Raw genomic sequence first — 19743 nt, 5'->3', positions numbered from 1 at the left:
GACATAGGTCCTCCAGAGACCTCGCAACTCCATGTAATATCAGACAGCAAAAGCTCTCCCAGAGATCTCCATCTCAACGCTAAAACCCAGGTCCATTCAACAACCAGCAAGCTACAGTGATGCACACCCTATGCCAAACAACTAGCGACACATGAACACAACCCCACACATTAGAAGAGAGGCTGCCTAAAATCATGATAAGCTCACAGACACCCCCAAACGCACCACCAGACGTGGTCCTGCCCACCAGAAAGACATGATCCAGCCTCATCCTCCAGAACACAGGCACCAGTCCCCTCCCCCAGGAAGCCTACACAACCCACTGAACCAATCTTAGCCACTGGGGGCAGACACCAAAAACAAAGGGAACTACGAACCTGCAGCCTGCGAAAAGGAGACCCCAAACACAGTAAGTTAAGCAAAATGAGAAGACAGAGAAAAACACAGCACATGAAGGAGCAAGGTAAAAACCCACCAGACCAAACAAATGAAGAGGAAATAGGAAGTCTACCTGAAAAAGAATTCAGAGTAATGATAGTAAAGATGATCCAAGATCTTGGACACAGAATGGAGAAAATACAAGAAACGTTTAACATGGACCTAGAAAAACTAAAGAGCAAACAAACAATGATGAACAACACAATAAATGAAATTAAAAATTCTCTAGAAGGAATCAATAGCAAAATAACTAAGACAGAAGAACAGATAAGTGACCTGGAAGACAAAACAGTGGAAATAACTACCACAGAGAGGAATAAAGAAAAAAGAATGAAAAGAATTAAAGACAGTCTGAGAGACCTCTGGGACAACATTAAATGCACCAACATTCGAATTATAGGGGTCTCAGAAGAAGAAGAGAAAAAGAAAGGGACTGAGAAAATATCTGAAGAGATTATAGTTGAAAACTTCCCTAATATGGGAAAGGAAATAGTCAGGTCCAGGAAGCACAGAGAGTCCCATACAGGATAAATCCAAGGAGAAAGACGCCAAGACACATATTAATCAAACTATCAAAAATAAAATATAAAGAAAAAATATTAAAAGCAGCTAGGGAAAAACAACAAATAACATACAAGGGGATCCCCATAACATTAACAGCTGACATTTCAGCGGAAACTCTGCAAGCCAGAAGGGAGTGGCAGGACATATTTAAAGTGATGAAAGGGAAAAACCTACAACCAAGAATACTCTACCCAGCAAGGATCTCATTCAGATTTGATGGAGAAATTTAAACCTTTACTGACAAGCAAAAGCTAAGAGAATTCAGCACCACCAAGCCAACTTTACAACAAATGCTAAAGGAACTTCCCTAGGCAGGAAACAGAAGAGAAGGAAAAGACCTACAATAACAAACCCAAAACAATTAAGAAAATGGGAATACGAACATAAAAATTGATAATTACCTTAAATGTAAATGGATTAAATGCTCCACCCAAAAGACACAGACTGGGTGAATGGATACAAAACGAGACCCGTATATATGGTGTCTGCAAGAGACCCACTTCAGACCTAGAGACACATACAGACTGAAAGTGAGGGGATGGAAGAAGATATTCCATGCAAATGGAAATCAAAAGAAAGCTAGAGTAGCAATTCTCATATCAGACAAAATAGACTTCAAAATAAAGGCTATTACAAGAGACAAAGAAGGACACTACATAATGATCAAAGGATCAATCCAAGAAGAAGATATAACAATTGTAAATATTTATGCACCCAGCATAGGAGCACCTCAATACATAAGGCAAATGCTAACAGCCATAAAAGGGGAAACCAACAGTAACACAATAATAGTAGGGGAGTTTAACACCCCACTTTCACCAATGGACAGGTCATACAAAATGAAAATAAATAAGGAAACACAAGCTTTAAATGATACACTAAACAAGATGGACTTAATTGATATTTATAGGACATTCCATCCCAAAACAACAGAATACACTTTCTTCTCAAGAGCTCATGGAACATTCTCTGGGACAGATCATATCTTGGGTCACAAATCAAGCCTTGGTAAATTTAAGAAAACTGAAATCGTATCAAGCATCTTTTCTGACCACAATGCCATAAGACTAGATATCAATTACAAGAAAAAACCTGTAAAAAATACAAATACATGGAGGATAAACAATACACTACTAAATAACCAAGAGATCACTGAGAAATTCAAAAAATACCTAGAAACAAATGACAATGAAAACACGACGACCCAAAACCAATGGGATGCAGCAAAAGCAGTTCTAAGAGGGAAGTTTATAGCAATACAATCCTACCTCAAGAAACAAGAAACATCTCAAATAAACAACCTAAACTTACACCTAAAGCAATGAGAGAAAGAAGAACAAAAAAACCCCAAAGTTAGCAGAAGGAAAAAAATCATGAAGATCAGATCAGAAATAAATGAAAAAGAAATGAAGGAAACAATAGCAAAGATCAATAAAACTAAAAGCTGGTTCTTTGTGAAGATAAACAAAATCGATAAATCATTAGCCAGACTCATCAGGAAAAAAAGGGAGAAGACTCAAATCAATAGAATTAGAAATGAAAAAGGAGAAGTAACAACTGACACTGCAGAAATACAAAGGATCATGAGAGATTACTACAAGCAACTCTATGCCAATAAAATAGACAACCTGGAAGAAATGGACAAATTCTTAGAAAAGCACAACCTTCTGAGACTGAACCAGGAAGAAATAGCAAATAGAAACAGACCAATCGCAAGCACTGAAATTGAGACTCTGATTAAAAATCTTCCAGCAAACAAAAGCCCAGGACCAGATGGCTTCACAGGCGAATTCTATCAAACATTTAGAGAAGAGATGACACCTACCCTTCTCAAACTCTTCCAAAATATAGCAGAGGGAGGAACACTCCCAAACTCATTCTACGAGGCCACCATCACCCTGATACCAAAACCAGACAAAGATGTCACAAAAAAAGAAAACTATAGGCCAATATCACTGATGAACATAGACGCAAAAATCCTCAAAAAAAATACTAGCTAACAGAATCCAACAGCACATTAAAAGGATCATACACCATGATCAAGTGGAGTTTGTCACAGGAATGCAAGGATTCTTCAATATACGCAAATCAATCAATGTGATACACTGTATAAACAAACTGAAGGATAAAAACCATATGATCATCTCAATAGATGCAGAAAAAGCATTCAATAAAATTCAACACCCATTTAAGGTAAAAACCCTCCAGAAAGTAGGCATAGAGGGAACTTATCTCAACATAATAAAGGCCATATATGACAAACCCACAGCCAACATCGTTCTCAATGATGAAAAACTGAAACCATTTCCTCTAAGATCAGGAACAAGACAAGGTTGTCCACTCTCACCACTATTATTCAACATAGTTTTGGAATTTTTAGCCACAGCAATCAAAGAAGAAAAAGAAATAAAAGGAATCCAAATTGGAAAAGAAGAAGCAGAGCTGTCACTGTTTGCAGATGACACGATAGTATACATAGAGAATCTTAAAGATGCTACCAGAAAACTACTAGAGCTAATCAATGAATCTGGTAAAGTAGCAGGATACAAAATTGATGCACAGAAATCTCTTGCATTCATATAAACTAATGATGAAAAATCTGAAAGAGAAATTAAGGAAACACTCCCATTTACCACTGCAACAAAAAGAAAAAAATACCTAGGAATAAACCTACCTAAGGAGACAACAGACCCTGTGTGCAGAAAACTATAAGACACTGATGAAAGAAATTAAAGATGATACAAACACATGAAGAGATATACCATGTTCTTGGACTGGAAGAATCAACATTGCGAAAATGACTATACTACCCAAAGCAATCTACAGATGCAATGCAATCCCTATCAAACTACCAACAGCACTTTTCACAGAACTAGAACAAAAAATTTCACAATTTGTATGGAAACACAAAAGACCCCGAATAGCCAAAGCAATCTTGAGAAAGAAAAACGGAGCTGGAGGAATCAGGCTCCTGGACTTCAGACAATACTACAAAGCTACAGTAATCAAGACAGTATGGTACTGGCACAAAAAGAGAAACATAGATCAATGGAACAGGATAGAGAGCTCAGAGAAAAACCAACGCACTTATGGTCACCTTATTTTTGATAAAGGAGGCAAGAATATACAATGGAGAAAAGACAGCCTCTTCAATAAATGGTGCTGGGTAAATTGGACAGCTACATGTAAAAGAATGAAATTAGAACACTCCCTAACACCATACACAAAAGTAAACTCAAAATGTATTAAAGACCTAAATGTACGGCCAGATACTTAGAGGAAAACCTAGGCACAACACTCTGACATAAATCACAGCAAGATCCTTTTTGACCCACCTCCTAGAGACATGGAAATGAAAACAAAAATAAACAAATAGGACCTAATGAAACTTAAAAGCTTTTACACAGCCAAGGAAACCATAAGACAAAAAGACAACCCTCAGAATGGGAGAAATTATTTGCAAATGAAGCAACTGACAAAGGATTAATGTCCAAAATTTATAAGCAGCTCATGCAGCTCAATATCAAAAAAACAAACCACCCAATCAAAAAATGGGCAGAAGACCTAAATAGACATTTCTCCAAAGAAGGTATACAGATTGCCAACTAACACATGAAAGGATGCTCGACATCACTAATCATTAGAGAACTGCAAATCAAAACTACAATGAAGTATCACCTCACACCAGTCAGAATGGCCATCATCAAAAAATCTACAAATGATAAATGCTGGAGAGGGTGTGGAGAAAAGGGAACCCTCTTGCACTGTTGGTGGGAATGTAAACTGATACAGCCACTATGGAGAACAGTATGGAGGTCCCTTAGAAAACTAAAAATAGAACTACCATACAACCCAGCAATCCCACTACTGGGCATATACCCTGAGAAAACCATAATTCAAAAAGAGTCATATACCACAATGTTCATTGCAGCTCTATTTACAATAGCCAGGACATGGAAGCAACCTAAGTGTCCATCGACAGATGAATGGATAAAGAAGATGTGGCACATATATACAATGGAATATTACTCAGCCATAAAAGAAACGAAATTGAGTTATTTGTAGTGAGGTGGATGGACCTAGAGTCTGTCATACAGAGTGAAGTAAGTCAGAAAGAGAAAAACAAATACCGTATGCTAACACATATATATGGAATCTCAATTAAAAAAAGGTCATGAAAAACCTAGGGGTAGGATGGGAATAAAGATGCCAACGTACTGGAGAATGGACTTGAGGACACGGTGAAGGGGAAAGGTAAGCTGGGACAAAGTGAGAGAGTGGCATGGACATATATACACCACCAAATATAAAATAGATAGCTAGTGGGAAGCAGCCACATAGCACAGGGAGATCAGCTCGGGGCTTTGTTACCACCTAGAGGGGTGGGATAGGGAGGGCGGGAGGGAGGGAGATGCAAGAGGGAGGAGATATGGTGATATATGTATATGTATAACTGATTCACTTTGTTATACAGCAGAAACTAACACACCATTGTAAATCAATTATACTCCAATAAAGATGTTAAAACAAAAATCACTAATAGTTTAACTGTGTCTTATTGAATGGCAACCAGGTCAAAGATGATGTATTTTTCTGGTCTACTATTATGAAGTGGGGCAGAGTGAATGTTTGCTAAGCAGGCACTGAGATTGGCACTTTACATGTGGCATGGCATGTAAGGTCAGCAATTATGTCCTTTTTACAAATTTGGAGCCTAAGGCTCAAAACACGTTCAAGGTCACACAGTTACTAGGCGGTGATGTTGGGATTCATCTCCTGGTCTATCTGATTACAAAAGCTCTTGCTCTTTCCACCATCCTAAGCTTTAACTCCCATCACGGAAGCCCTAAATACAAAGAAGAACAGATAGCATTGTCCAAGATGAGCTTCAATTGTCAGCTTATCTATTCAGATAGACATTTTGGCTTGGGAAAAGAAAATTACTGGTTAGTCCTTCACCCTATTTCAACTTCTTGTCTTTCAGCGTACTTATGAGAGGATTACCTTACAATTTTAATGTTTGCAAACAAATCACATCTGGTGATATCAGATTAGCTATGTCTTCCAAAAAAAACCCCACAAAGTATGGGAAGGGTGGGAAAGTAACCTGACCTTGCTCTTGAGAATGGAGATGCTTAAAGGCATGTGTGAAAACCCCCAGGGGAAAATATTCACTATTTTTCACCAGTTCTGCTCAGTTTCTCTTGCCTCATCATTTTCTTATCGCCAAATATTGCATATTTACACAGGTGCTTCTCTGATTTAATTGTTTGGAAGCAGTCACTGGAAGCAAAGCTATGTGACTCAGCTTTGGTGATGCAGTCCAGCTGGGGTCTGACAGGTAAGTAATTACCACTAATCAAAGCCGAAATGAATTCAGGTTCTTCAAAGTCAGACAGGGGGAGGGGCAGGGGTTACAAATGAACTGTGAGAAATATCAGGAGAAGCAAGAGCTGGGCAGTCTAGCCTTGGATGAAAGCAACAAAGAGAAGAGTGAATAGTAAGGGCTCGGCTGCCACATGTTTTGTAGCCCAAAGACCTCTAGTTGGGGCTCTTATCCCCCCTTCAGCCATCATTAGCTTGGGATCTTAGGAGCCTCCCCGTAAAACTGAGTCCAGTGATGAGGTAGGTCCTTTTCAGGCTTTACGGAGTATAATCTCATGATTTCATTATGCAGAATTCAGGTTTCTTGACATAAAGAAAAAATTTTCTTTCTCTGGGCTCTGTATCAGTAAATATTGCTTAAGATAAAAGTCAAGAATGAACACATATTTATTCCTTAAGAGCAAACCATCATCTCTAAGTGCTTACTAACTAAACCATCATCTCTAAGTGCTTACTAACTTAGGTGGGAGGCTCTCCAACATCTAGGGGCCAGTGACTTCAGCAGAGATGTCCACGGAGTTTTCATGAAAGATACCTTCCCCAAGGCTTCGGCCCCTACATGATGTATTCACGAGCTTTGAGGACATTTGTTTAAAAGTCAGCCTGTACTGGCTGTAGAGAGCCTTTCAGCCTTCTTTGTTGCTTCCTGGTAATGAACAAAACAGGTCTGATCTTTGTCAGTAATACACTCAGCAAATGTGTGGTGCAGGACTGCAGCTTCCAAGCAGTTGTCACAGAAATCTAATTCCATCAGTGTTGAGCACCATGCCCGAAGATGCCATCAGTATTTTGGGACCGGCCAGGATAGCTGTATCAGCCACAACAAGGCCATATTTTGATTGGTTTTCATCAATTTGACTTCGGTGGGTTTTTTTCTTTTTCTGCCTCTTATAAAAGCATTTGGCTTCAAAGCAGAAAAAAATAATTTTTCAGTGGTAACTCAAAGTACTTTCTTATGGTCACTGGTAAAATGTGGGCTGGAGGATTTACCTTATGGTTTGGCTCCTGGCTAGAAGTAAGCAAGAGTCTAACATCAGGGGAAGATATTAAATGGCCACTTGAGTTTCTCCTCTAACTCTCCTCTCTAGTCTGAAATGGTGATACATACCCCTAAGCCGTGAGCAGAATTCCCACCACAACCTTGAATGTGGGGGTCTGGGAGAAACACACGCCCTCTTGTATCAGAATGAGCACCTCGAAAATCCCGACCCCAAAGAAAAATACCACCATCTTAAAGGAATGGTTCTGACCAACTAAGGTCTTCCGAGATGCAGGATTATGTGCTGACTCAGGGAAGCTTAGGGCCACATGCTGAAAACATTTGCAGGCCTGGAAAATAACTGGTTTAATAATTCAAGATGCTTTTAAGTTACAAAGAAAAAAAAACACATAAAAACAAATAAACCTCCCTTTCCACAAGGAATGGTGTAGGATAAACTACTCCTGAAATGAAAAAAACAAGAGCTTGACATCAGATGCATATTCAGCTTTATGCAACTCCTAAACAACTGACAAAAAATCCTCACCACCCCACAACCCAGGTGGACACATGGAAATATCTAGTTCCTGACTTCAAAATTTTTAGATGAAAAGGAGAATATTTAGTCAATACTCCAGATGTATTTTCATCCGTATGTCATAATCTCAGTGCTTCCAAAGGGATTTTCCAAGTGTTCCATATTCCTGGATGATTTTAGGATTTTTTTTTTATGGCAACACAACAGATATTAGGATATACACCATTTCTTAACCTCGGCACTATTAACACTTTGACTAGATAATTCTCTGCTGAGGAAACAGTCTCTGCACTGTAAGATGTTTCACATCATCCTTAGTCACTACTCACTAGGTGCCAGTAGCACTCCCCCAGTTGTGACAACCAAAATGTCACTAGACATTGCTAAATATCTCCTGGGGGAGCAAAACTGCCACCAGTTAAGAACACACTTCACTTACTTTCACTAATTCAGTCCCAGATACATCCTATCCGATAGGTGCTATTACTACCCTCCTATTTCTTCATCATTTATAAATAATAAGAATATAGCTGAGAGTGCTTTAAGAGATCTGTTCAATTTCATAGTCCAGTAAGTGGCAAAGGAAAGACTTCAACCAAATCTGCAAAGCTTAGACTCTTCATCCTAACACTGTGAACACCCAGAATCTGAGTTGAACAACATTGTAGGTGCTTTGTCTATAGTCTAAGATTTCTAAAAATACAGAAATAAATAAATGAACACTTTTTTTTTTTTTTTGAAAGTTACAAGATGACTGTATTGAAATTTCCTCCTAATTCAAAGATGCTCATTGGAAGGCAGGGAAGGACCATACGGTTGGCCACACTTGGAGGTGGGTAACTGAGTCATAAGTAATTGCTTCAATACACTCCTTAACACTTACTAGGTATTTCAGTTACTTGAACGAATAGATAGGTCTAAAGAGACTGCCAGATTCACTATAAAGCAGACGGTTGTAACACTGGTTGGCAATAGATCCATTGTGACAATGGAAAGAGAAGGGAATTTGGGAGTTGGGCACACCTAGGGTTTTCAGCTCACTAGCTCTGGGAATTTAAGGAAATTGATTAACTCTCTTTAGCTTCCGATTCCTTATCGGAATAAAAGAAGACAATCATAACTATCTTGCAAGGTGGTTATAAGGAGAAGTTAATACATGCAAAGCCTACAACATAGAACTTGCTATGGAATAGGTACTTGATGTATGGTAGCCATTGTCATGATTCATTTAATAGTTTTGAGTGACACAGAGAGAGAGAGAACAGACCTATGGTTGCCAAGGTGGAGAGGGTGTGAGGGAGGGATGAATTGGGAGTTTGGGATTAGCAGATGCAAGCTATTATACATAGAATAGATAAACAACAAGGTCCCACTGTAAAGCACAGGATTCTATATTCAATATCCTATGATAAACTATAATGGAAAAGAATATGAAAAAAATGTATATAACTGAATCACACACATATATATAACTGAATCACTTTGCTGTACAGCAGAAATTAATACAAGATTGTAAATCAACTATACTTCAATACAGTAAATTTTCAAAAATAGTTGTGAGACATAAGAGGAAATTTTAAAATTTTTATTAGAGAATGGTGGGGGAGACAGACTTCATAATACTTATTGGGTTTTTACTATATACTAAGCACTGTGCCAAGTGCTTTACAGGAATTATTTAATTTGACTCATGAAGTTCATTGCCTACTAAACGTTTACATTAGGCAGCTCTTCTTTGGTTTGTTTATGTATCTGTTATCTGTCTCATTCACTTACAGGAGAGCAAGGAGCATGTCTATTTTACTCACTGGTATAGTCCCAGGGCCTCATACCTCAATCAACATTTGTTGAATTAATAAAGTAACAAATCAGTGAAAGAAGAAAGGTCCCCCTGGGAAGGATCTTTGACTCTTCTACCAAGTACTCTTGACTCTTTGACGGCAGCATTTCGGGGATTCACTCATTTTTCATCATCCCCACAGGCACTAGCCTGCTCCTGACTCTCACTGCCTTGAGCCTGGACGACTGTAGCCACATCCTAATTCTCACGTGGTTTCTAGCCTCTTCTCACTCCCACCCATGCTCCTTGCTGCTGCCATGGAATCTTCCTCACAAACCCCCCATCAATCAGTCATTAGCAGTGACCAGGTCCAGGCTGAGCTGACATCTTCAACTCAAACCAAAGCCTTTCAGGATCGAGCTCAGCTTGCCCTAACCCATCTCACCTACTACCACTGACTAATGTCATCTTCTATTCCAGGCAGACATGATCTGCTTGAGCACTTTGGTATGTGAACCTCAAGATCATCCCGCCATTTATGTCGTGTATAGTTTATTGAGTGCCTCCTTCGATCAGGCACTACCTACTATGTGTGCTACAACACCAAACATGACTCCTGTCCTTTAGAGCTTAAAATATAGTTAAGGAGAAAAGCACCATAACAACTGCAATACAATATCAATTAATTTGAAAAGGGTTGTATAGGTTACCAGGTAGTGTCTGTTACCCACACTTGGGAGGTTCCCGGGGGAGGGGAAATATAAACTGACATCTGACAATTGAAAGATGAAGACAGCTTTTCTAGGAAAAATAGTGTAGAGAGAATAATAGCATGTGCTAACCCTCCAGAAGGAGGAATATGGCTCATTTGGTGAACTGAAAATAGTTGAGAATATCTGGAGAGTAGAATGCAAAGGAGGTAAAGGAGAGTGGACGGGTGGAAGATATTTGGAGATGTGAGTGGTAATCACAGATACAGGCTTATCCACCATTTGAAACCCACTCTCAAGACATCAGGGAATCACAAAGGAATTTTAAGTAAGTTAATTGAAATGTTACTATTTGAGACTCTAAAAGAGGATGGCACTGCCGGGGCAAATAAGTTACCATTTTTTCCTTATAAAATACAGCCTTATAAAGCAATTCCAGTTCCCGGCAGAAAAAGGGAATGTCACCTTTAGTGTAGTGAAATGATTTTTGCCCTCAGAGTCTGGAAGAGCTCTGAAAAGCCTACATTCAGGTCTTCCCTGAGCTCCATCCCCAACTTTGGTGCGTCTCTGTGCCTCAGTTTCCTCCTCTGTGAAATGATAGGAATTAACTGACTGTCTGATCTCCCAGGGCTCTCTCAGCTCCTGCCTCCTTTGAACCCTGGCCTCTTGCAGATGGTCATTTTAAAGCTAAAAATTTTCTGAGAAGAACCATCTGAGGAGCTTGTTAAAATCATAGAAACTTATGCAAAAAAAAAGGAAAGAAAGAAAGAAACTAATGCCTCAGCCTCTGAAATGTAGGTGTATAGGTGTGAGGTGGGAACATTTTTTTTAAAAAGTGCCCCAAGTGAATCTCATGCACTGGTCCTTAGACCAAACTTTTGAAAAACCCTGTGATGGAAGGATGAGTCCCTTCATTTATAGGAAAGAGCCCTGGGGATGCCCACTCTCTCAGGAATTGGCCCCTGGAAATCCAGTTAATCAAAAGGAGTCCCAAGTAACAAATAATACTTTTAGAATGTAGAAGTCAGACTAGAACAGATCACCTCATGGAACTGAAAGAGAATAAATATCCCCCCTTCTTATTTCGTGCTGTGTGCCCTGGTGCCAGATACTTGACACACTTTAGCTCCTCCACTGGTCACAACCAGACAGCCAGCATTGCCAGATTCCAACATCATGGGGCTTAAGTTTGGAAAAGGATGCTTGTGGCATTTGCGGGTGAAGAGGAAGCATCACAAATGCTGACAGCTCTGGTTATCTTTTCTCATTTCCCATCATCCCATCATTGATGTTTCAACCACGTATTCAACACTAAAGCCCTTTGCTTTAGTGTTACTTCCCCAACATTTTTTTCCTTTTAACCAAAACAACTATCTCATCAATATATTACCATAATATATGATTGAAAACATGCCACCCTCGGAGGCTGTGCTCAAGGGAATCAATTTCCCCTCTTCTCCTTTCCTGCCAGATATGCCATGAAACAGGTAAGATCAGAATAAAATGCATCAAAGCATTCATCTGTGGAGATCTTTGCAGGAAATAATCCATCAACCTTTGAGACAGTCAATCTGGCTCTTAAAATCAGGGTAACTCCCTGCATACAAAAAAAGAAGCTAATGTCAAACTTGAAGAAGCCTGACACCAGGTATTTTCAAACAATGAGAGACGTGGACCATAAGGAGGATTTGATCTCAAAGGAGAAGCATGAATGCAGAGGAACACCAAGGAAACAGGTGTTCTGATATTGAGAACTATTCCTTTTTTATCGCTATCAAAATGTTCATGAAATTGAGGAAGATGACATAGTAGCCAGAATAGGCTGGATGTACAAAGCTTTAAAGCAACACTTGCTTTGATTTTTGCTTTAAGGTCACTAGGCATCTTCCTGCTGCAAAGTTCCAGGGGGAACTTGCTCATTAATGTCCAATACTGGTCACATTGCCAGTGGAGCTCCCATAGCTCCCATCTCAGATGTCAAGGTCGCCTAAGGGGGCAAAATGGATTTCGGACACAGACAGACCTGGATTTACATCCTTGCCCCACTGCTTTCTAGCTGGCTGTCTCTGGCAAGTTGCAAAGCTTCTCAGAGGCTGTGCTTCCTCATTTGTAATGGGAATAATACCCAGTACTTTGCAGTCATGCCATAAAAATGAGAGGTGATGTGTAATATGCCTAGGACACAGCTTGGTAAAAGAAGGCATTTCACAGACAGTAACCATGATAATTGACTGGCATTCGAGTGAATTGGTTTCCCTGAGCTGAATCATAAATACCACCCTTCCCTGAACACAGGGGTCTGTTAAAAAGTGTTTCTGAAACTGCTGAACTGGACAACGTTCTACAGACGCACTCAATACTCAGCAAAAAGAGGCTGCCACCTTCAACAATCTCCAAGGTGGTAAAAAGCCTTCCTTACAGTTTAGTAGCAGGCCTTGCTCTGCACAGGAATTTTCAACATTTTTACTGCCCAAATCTCCATGAAACAGTGTTTTGAGACTCTTATATATCAAACAGATGGTACTTACTAAATAATAAACTTATTTTCCCACTCTTTATTACTCTAAGGCATAAATCATTTTCTTATATAGGTTCTGAATTGACAGCATTCATTCATCAATACATAACTATAGAATACAGTGTGTTACATGCTCGGGATACAACACTGACCAGGACTTGGTCCCTGCTCACAGTTTGATGGGGAGATAGGCAAGTAAAAGGACTGCAGGGTGACTGAGAGATAACCAAGGAAGGAGACACAGGAAGAATGCTTTCGGCCAAGGGAACAACCACCACAAGGCCAACCACTGCATGTGAGAGAACAAGGTGGATTCCATAAAGGAAAGATCCTTGGTAGGGCAGGAGGGTGACCTCCCAACATACTGTCCTCCAGTGCCTCGTGGTGGCCAAGTGTCTGGTTTCTATTAGACTTACTGCAAATTTCTTTCACATCACTGGTGCTTTCACAGACCCCTGTAGATTTACAGAATGCCAGCAGAGAATAATAAAGGGCTTTGGGCCAAACAAATCCAAGCTAAATTCCCAATTCCACAGCAGAGTCTCTACATAACCTTGGGCTGGACACATGCCATCTTCAAGCCTCAGTGCTGACATTTACAAATGAAAGCATAAAACCTACCTTACTGAATAGTTATGACCATCAAATATAGCAACGATTTGGTAAAGTACCTAAAATGCACCCTGGAACGTGGTAGGCACTAAATAAATCACAACCATTAGCATTCACTGACAGCTGAAATCTGTAAATTTCCAACTGGTGAACACTAATAAAGGGCTTGTGATTAAAAACCAGATATTTCCAATTTAGAGTTTTATGTTTTGGGGACCAAAACCCCTCATTAATAATAATCATACAATAATAATCATACAATACTCGCTACTATTGAGTACTTACTCTGGGCCAGGCACCATGGGAAGCATTTTTCATAAGTTCTTATTAACTCTTCCAACAATCCTATGAGGTCATTTGTATTTCATGAAACACTGCTCCCATTTTCTACAAAAGAAAAGAAAAAGAGCTCATGAACTCAAATATATTTTGACATTTTGGATTAAACAAAGTTAAACAGGTTTTTTTCCTTCAGAACTTCTCAGGAACTTTAATCTGACAATAGGCAGTATCAAATCCAAAATAGAGGAAAAGAGTCTAAAGGGTTTTTCAAATGTACTTGACCATTAAATCTCTTTTTAGTTGGATGAATATTAAAGTATCTTTTAAACATATTTTGTAAAAGGCTAAAATAAAAATTATCAGCTCCACTGTATACCTGAGACATCTGGGCTCAGAGAAGTGAAGTCACGTGCCTGATGTCACACAATTAGCAAGTAGGATGGGCCGTGATTTGAAACCACATCTTTCTAACTCCAAAAACCTCGCTCTTGGCCACAGGACAATGCTCTTCAACCTCGCCCCAATTCTTAGAAACTGTTTAGGCTGCAAAAACATAGGCTGTTCTGCTAAGTTCTGCTAAGCTCTGAGGATTCTGGGTAGGCTGGCCTCTTGAACAAGACCAAAGAAAGCCTGAGGGTGTCAAGTCAGGAGTCAGAGTCTGAGAGGATGGTCATCACCCCCCATGCTAGGAAAAGGCAAGAAGAACCCAGGGACCAATTCTCTCTGCTGTGGAGAGCTGCTCAGCCCTGGTCACAGAGCTCAGCTGGACGCCTACCTTACTGCTTCCGACAGTACCCCAGGCTGTTTCCCTCAAAAGCCTCAGAGCTCAGGCCCCAGCTATGTGGCCCAATTCTTCTCCATACCTCTGTACCATTCTAGTAGTACTTGGTGACAACTCACACCTGGCTGTTGTCTCAGCAAAGGCAGCCCACCGCCAAGCATATTGCTAAAGTAAATAACTCACTGAGCCCAAACCTAATAATCCCCTTCACAAAACTCAGAGACTACAAAAAAGAATTACCCCATCCAGCTCCCTCGGCATGATGGGAACAGGCGAGACTTTCATTTATTCCAGCAGTCCATATGTTTGAAGGTCAAACAACACCTGGGTATTTCTTTGAAATAAACTAATTGAGCCTGGATGATTCAGAGCCAGACTTGCTGACAGGCTCACTGCATCACCAATGGTAAAGCAAGACCTGCTTTGGAAAACGCTGGACCCTCCAACCCCAGCGTTGTCAAATGGCAATGAAGAGTTGATGCTGTTCAAAGATTAAGACCTGGACCAAACCGAGTAAAGAGAAAAAGAAAGGATGGCTTTCAAACTGCTCCGAAAAGGAGTCTTGGCCCCAGGTGTTCAGGAGGTAAAGGAATCAGAGCCAGCCAAAGGAAAATCAGGCAGAGAGCCTAAAAAGGAATAGTTCCTAACCACTAAGTCTGCATATAAAGCACCTGGGAAACACGTTAACAATGCAGGCTTCCCAGCTGGCCTTTGCCTTTTGTTCCCCTTTTAGCTGGTTTTCATGGAAACCTTGTTTGTAAGAACAACACAGAATTAACACATACAGAGACCAGTGTGATTCAGAATAGGAGAGAAACATCCACTTCACCTACTTGGTCTGCATCACAGGCCACCACCTACACCAAATGGTTGGCCTGGTTTGTGCACAGGCAGCTTCTACCTGAGAGTCAAAGGTGGGCCTAGGAATGAAAACTCCCCTCCCCATTACGGCTTAGCCTCCTGAGTTCACACAGAAGTGGGACCGTGTGCTTCTCCATAGTATTTATGGCCACTGTGGTGAAATATTTCCTTGCTGGGCTGTTAATACCTTTTTTCCCCACTAGACTGTCAACTCTATAAGGAACACAACCCTCTTGGTCACTACCACATCTCCAGAACCCAGCTCAGTACATTTAGGCACTCCTTAATTATTTGCCAAGGAAATAAATGAATGACATTAGAAACTAATAACAAGGCTAATCAGAATTTCCTGGAGTAAATATTCTGGGAGATGAATAGCTTTTGGGGGAAAAAAAAAACCTGAGACACGGCACAGGCATTGGTTTTCATCTTATAGTTCAAAAATGTATATTCCTGTCAAGAACTATACTGTTTCGTTTTAGCTACACTCCACCATTATGATTCAAGGAGATTTTGGAAAATGGATATGATAATAATAACAGTGGAGTCGTAATAATAATGATGGTCAGAGCTCACATTTATCAAGGACCTGTGTGCCTGGCCTGGTGCTAGGTTTTGTCCATGAATTACCTCATTTAACTGCCTCAACAAACCCATGAGGTAGGTATCCCCATTTTAGAAAATGAGAGGAATGGGAGCTGACCATGAGAATTCCAGGCTGTCTGTGCTCTCAAACAGTATCCAGATACTGAAAGGAAATATTCATTCATTTCTGTATTCATTCATTCAACAAACATCTGAGCACGGGCTCTATTCTAGTACCAGACACTGCAGACAACAGCAAGCAAAAACAGATCTTGTCCCAATTCTTTTGGAGTTTACAGTCTAGTGGGGAGACAGATGTTAACCAGTAACCATACATATTAAAAAAGAAAAAAACAACAACTGTTTTAAGCACTACACAGGAGTAGTATACAGTATTAGGAGGAATCAGTCGTTGTCAGCTTTCTTGAGCTAAGACCTGAAGGAAGAGTAGATATTAACCAGGGAAGGAGGAGAGAGAAAGGCTTTCAAGAAAAAGCTGTTCAAAGGCCCTGTGGTAGAAAGAAACATAGTGCAAAAGTGGGGAATGAAAGAAAGCTGTAGAGGCTAGAATGATGAGAGCACGAAGTCAAATAGAGCCAGAATGGTAGGTAGGCTCCAGAGCAGTGGTTTTCAAACCTGAGTATACACGTCGGAATCATCTGGAGTACTTGTTAAAACACCATCTGCTGGATTCCATCCCCAGAGTTTCCAATTCATGAGATTTGGGGTGGCGCCCAAAACTTGGCATTTCAAAACACACACTGGTGTGATGCTGATGCATTCTGAGACTACAATTTGAGAACGACTGCCCTAGACTATACAGCACCTGGTGGGCCAGGAGAGGAATTTTTTTGATTCTATACTAAGGAGAATGAAAAATTATTGAAGGATTTTTACGTGAAGGTGATATGACCCAATTCATCTTTTGAAAAATAAAAAGTCAACTAGAGTTGCAGGGTGGACTACTCACAGGGTGGAGAAAAGACTACGTAGGGAGACCAGTGTGGATGCAGATAGACCAGTCAGAAGGTATGCTGCAGTCGTTCAGGAAAGAGATCATCATGGCTTGGACTAGGTTGACAGCAGTGGAGATGGAGAGAAGTAGATAGATTTGAGAGCATGAAATCTATAGGACGTGGTGGTGAATAGGAGGGTTATGGGAGAGAATTGTTCCTTGGCTTCTGCTTGAGCAACTAGACAGACACTGGTGCTATTGACTGAGGGACCCTGGACGGAGGACCATGCCTGGAGGAAAAGATGATGAGCTCAGTCTTGGGCTTGCTGACTGTGAGGTACCTTTGAGGCATTCAAGAGATGGCAAGCAGACAGCTAATTTAAGAGTCTGGAGTTAAGTTGTGAGATCAAGACTGGAGATAAAAATTGGGAGTTATCTGAGTGTATGTGAGATATGAAACCGTGGGAGTGGATGAAATCACCAGGGAGAGAAATTAGGATAAGAGGAGCAGAGGACCTAGGGCCTCCAACATTTAATGGCTAGTAGAAGGTGAGCCAAAAAAGGAGAGAGACAAGAAGTAAGAGGACCCAAATCAAAGAGAATTGTGCCCTGAAGCCAAGGGAAGGGAGGCAACAGTAGGCAGTAATGCAGGTGCTTCTCAGAGGTCAACTAAGATGAGGAATGTCTGTTGGCTTAAGAAGGCAGACAGACCTCACTATGATGACAGCTAATATGATGAACGGAGAGAGGAGAGATGGGGGCCAGGCTATAGCAGAAATTGGAAGGATAGAGTGTTTCATCCCCAACCTTCATTTGGTATTATTTTCAATCTCTTCCCGCCCCAGTGATGGTCCAAACCCATTACTTCCCCTCCCCATTTACTGCCAAATGAATCAAGAGTTCACTCTTTCCTTTTTTACCTCTCATTTACCCTTCCTACCACTCCAATTTGCCTTCTAGTCTCATTACATTTTTATTAAGTACCATATTCATTGTTTATTTGTTGTACCAACCCACCGAATAGTTGCAAAAATTTACCTACTCTTTAACAAGAAAGATCCCATCTCTTATTTTTCATTACAGGTGATCTCAAGAATGCTAGGCCCTAGGTTTTGCTTTCCTTTCTTTCATTGGCCAATTACCTTTGGAGAATGGACAATCATGGGAAGATTTGCTGACTCAGCAGCAGAAGGTAAAAGCAATGGAAAGTTGAAGATCACAGAAGTCCTTTACTTATATGAGAGTCTATCTGAATGTCTATGGGGGAATTTTTTTTTTTTCCTCTGGCCCAAATTACTCCCTGTTCAACAGCAAACTTCAAGTTTGGGATTCAGAGCCAGCTAGATTAGGACACAAACCTTAGCTGTACAAATTCTCAGCTGTGTAATCTTGGACAAGATGCTCAGTCTCTCTGAGACTCATTTTTTATTCATGGATAAAATAAGTGTAAGGATACATACCCTAAAATATGGTTGTAAAGGATTAAATGTTGGTCACAGTGCCTAACTCATGCTAAGCAATTCACACATTATAATCGTGACTGCAGTGGGCTGAGCAAACACCAAGAAGGAGGATGCAAAGCAACCCTACAAAATGGAATTGTTTTCCAAAACGTATCCTTAAATCCTGAGTATTTATTTGGGCTTTTCTACACTAGTCCCTTTAAAGAACTTTAAAATCCATTACACTTTTAAATTCTTTCACTTTGGATTGTGCCTTTTTCAATCAATATTGTACTCTTCCAAAAAAAAGAGCATGCTGAAGTTGCTTTTTAAAATAAAATACTCCCAAAGGGGGAGGTGAGGTGAGGGGGGATAGATTGGGAGTTTGGGGTTAGGAGATGTAAACTATTATATTTAGAATGGATAAACAACAAGGTCCTACTGTATAGCACAGGCAACAATATTCAATGTCCTGTGATAAAACATAATGGAAAAGAATATGAAAAAGAATGTATATATATATATATATATAGATAGATAGATATGAATACATGTATATGTGTGTATAAATATATATATATACCTGAATCACTTTGCTGTACAGCAGAAATTAACACAACATTGTAAATTAACTCTACTTCAATATAATAAACTTTTAAAAAATAATATAAAATACTCCCAAGTTTTTAGTGTTTAGCTTCTACTTAAATAAAAACAAGTAAAGAGGTGGGTTATAAAACAAGGGGAAAATACATTAATTGAACAGGTTGGTTTTGTTTAGATATGCAGATAAATCAAATGTAAGGAAAAAACAAACCATGGCCTAACACTTTTCCCTAAGGAAAAAAAAAACCCAGAATTGACAATATAAATGTATATCATTCATTCATTCATTCATTTGTTCATTCATTTAACATATCAGCTTTGAACGCTTGCTTAGTAAAAGGCCCTGGGCTAGGATCAAAACCAAAAGAATCAGACTTTGTTGTTGTCTGTAAACTCCCACCCTGCCAGGTACAGCCTTGACTCATTGTTTAAAGTAAAAGTAGAATGAACAGGTCAGATGCCAAAGAGAAGAGGTGTGATATATGCATGGACTGTCTGCAATTTGGGACAAAGAAACCATGAAAATATTGCATCAAGATTTCTACATCAAGTTCATCATCCACCTATTGCCAAGTTAGAGGCAACAGTACTGTTACTCAGAAAAATTTCTCCATCCAGTAGCATCACTAATCAACTCATGAGAAAAATAATATAATGATGATGACGATGATGATGATGATGATGTAAGCCTTTACCTTTAGTATTTT

The 19743-nt window shown here is 39.8% G+C and overlaps 1 protein-coding gene across 3 annotated transcripts in view; it reads left to right on the top strand.

Moving 5' to 3' along the window:
- LOC309606953 (uncharacterized protein) overlaps window positions 1–19743 on the top strand; it is a 431574-nt gene that overhangs the window by 332818 nt on the left and 79013 nt on the right. Inside the window, exons 6-7 of one of the 3 annotated variants that reach the window (XR_014232129.1) lie at window positions 6252–6343; window positions 18072–19081. Coding sequence is in view for 1 of the 3 variants with exons in the window: in XM_082344860.1 (XP_082200986.1) it covers window positions 6252–6343 (92 nt within the window). In the remaining 2 variants the exon portion in view is untranslated. Of the gene's footprint in view, window positions 1–6251; window positions 19082–19743 lie in introns of those variants that run through there. The other 2 variants (XR_014232130.1, XM_082344860.1) reach the window with 2 other exon arrangements.

Source organism: Balaenoptera borealis, assembly GCF_965194805.1.
Source record: "Balaenoptera borealis genome assembly, chromosome: 12".
In the NCBI taxonomy this organism is placed as follows: Eukaryota; Metazoa; Chordata; class Mammalia; order Artiodactyla; family Balaenopteridae; genus Balaenoptera; species Balaenoptera borealis.
The sequence above is the reverse complement of the archived record's forward strand: the minus strand, read 5'-3'. Positions and strand labels throughout refer to the sequence as shown.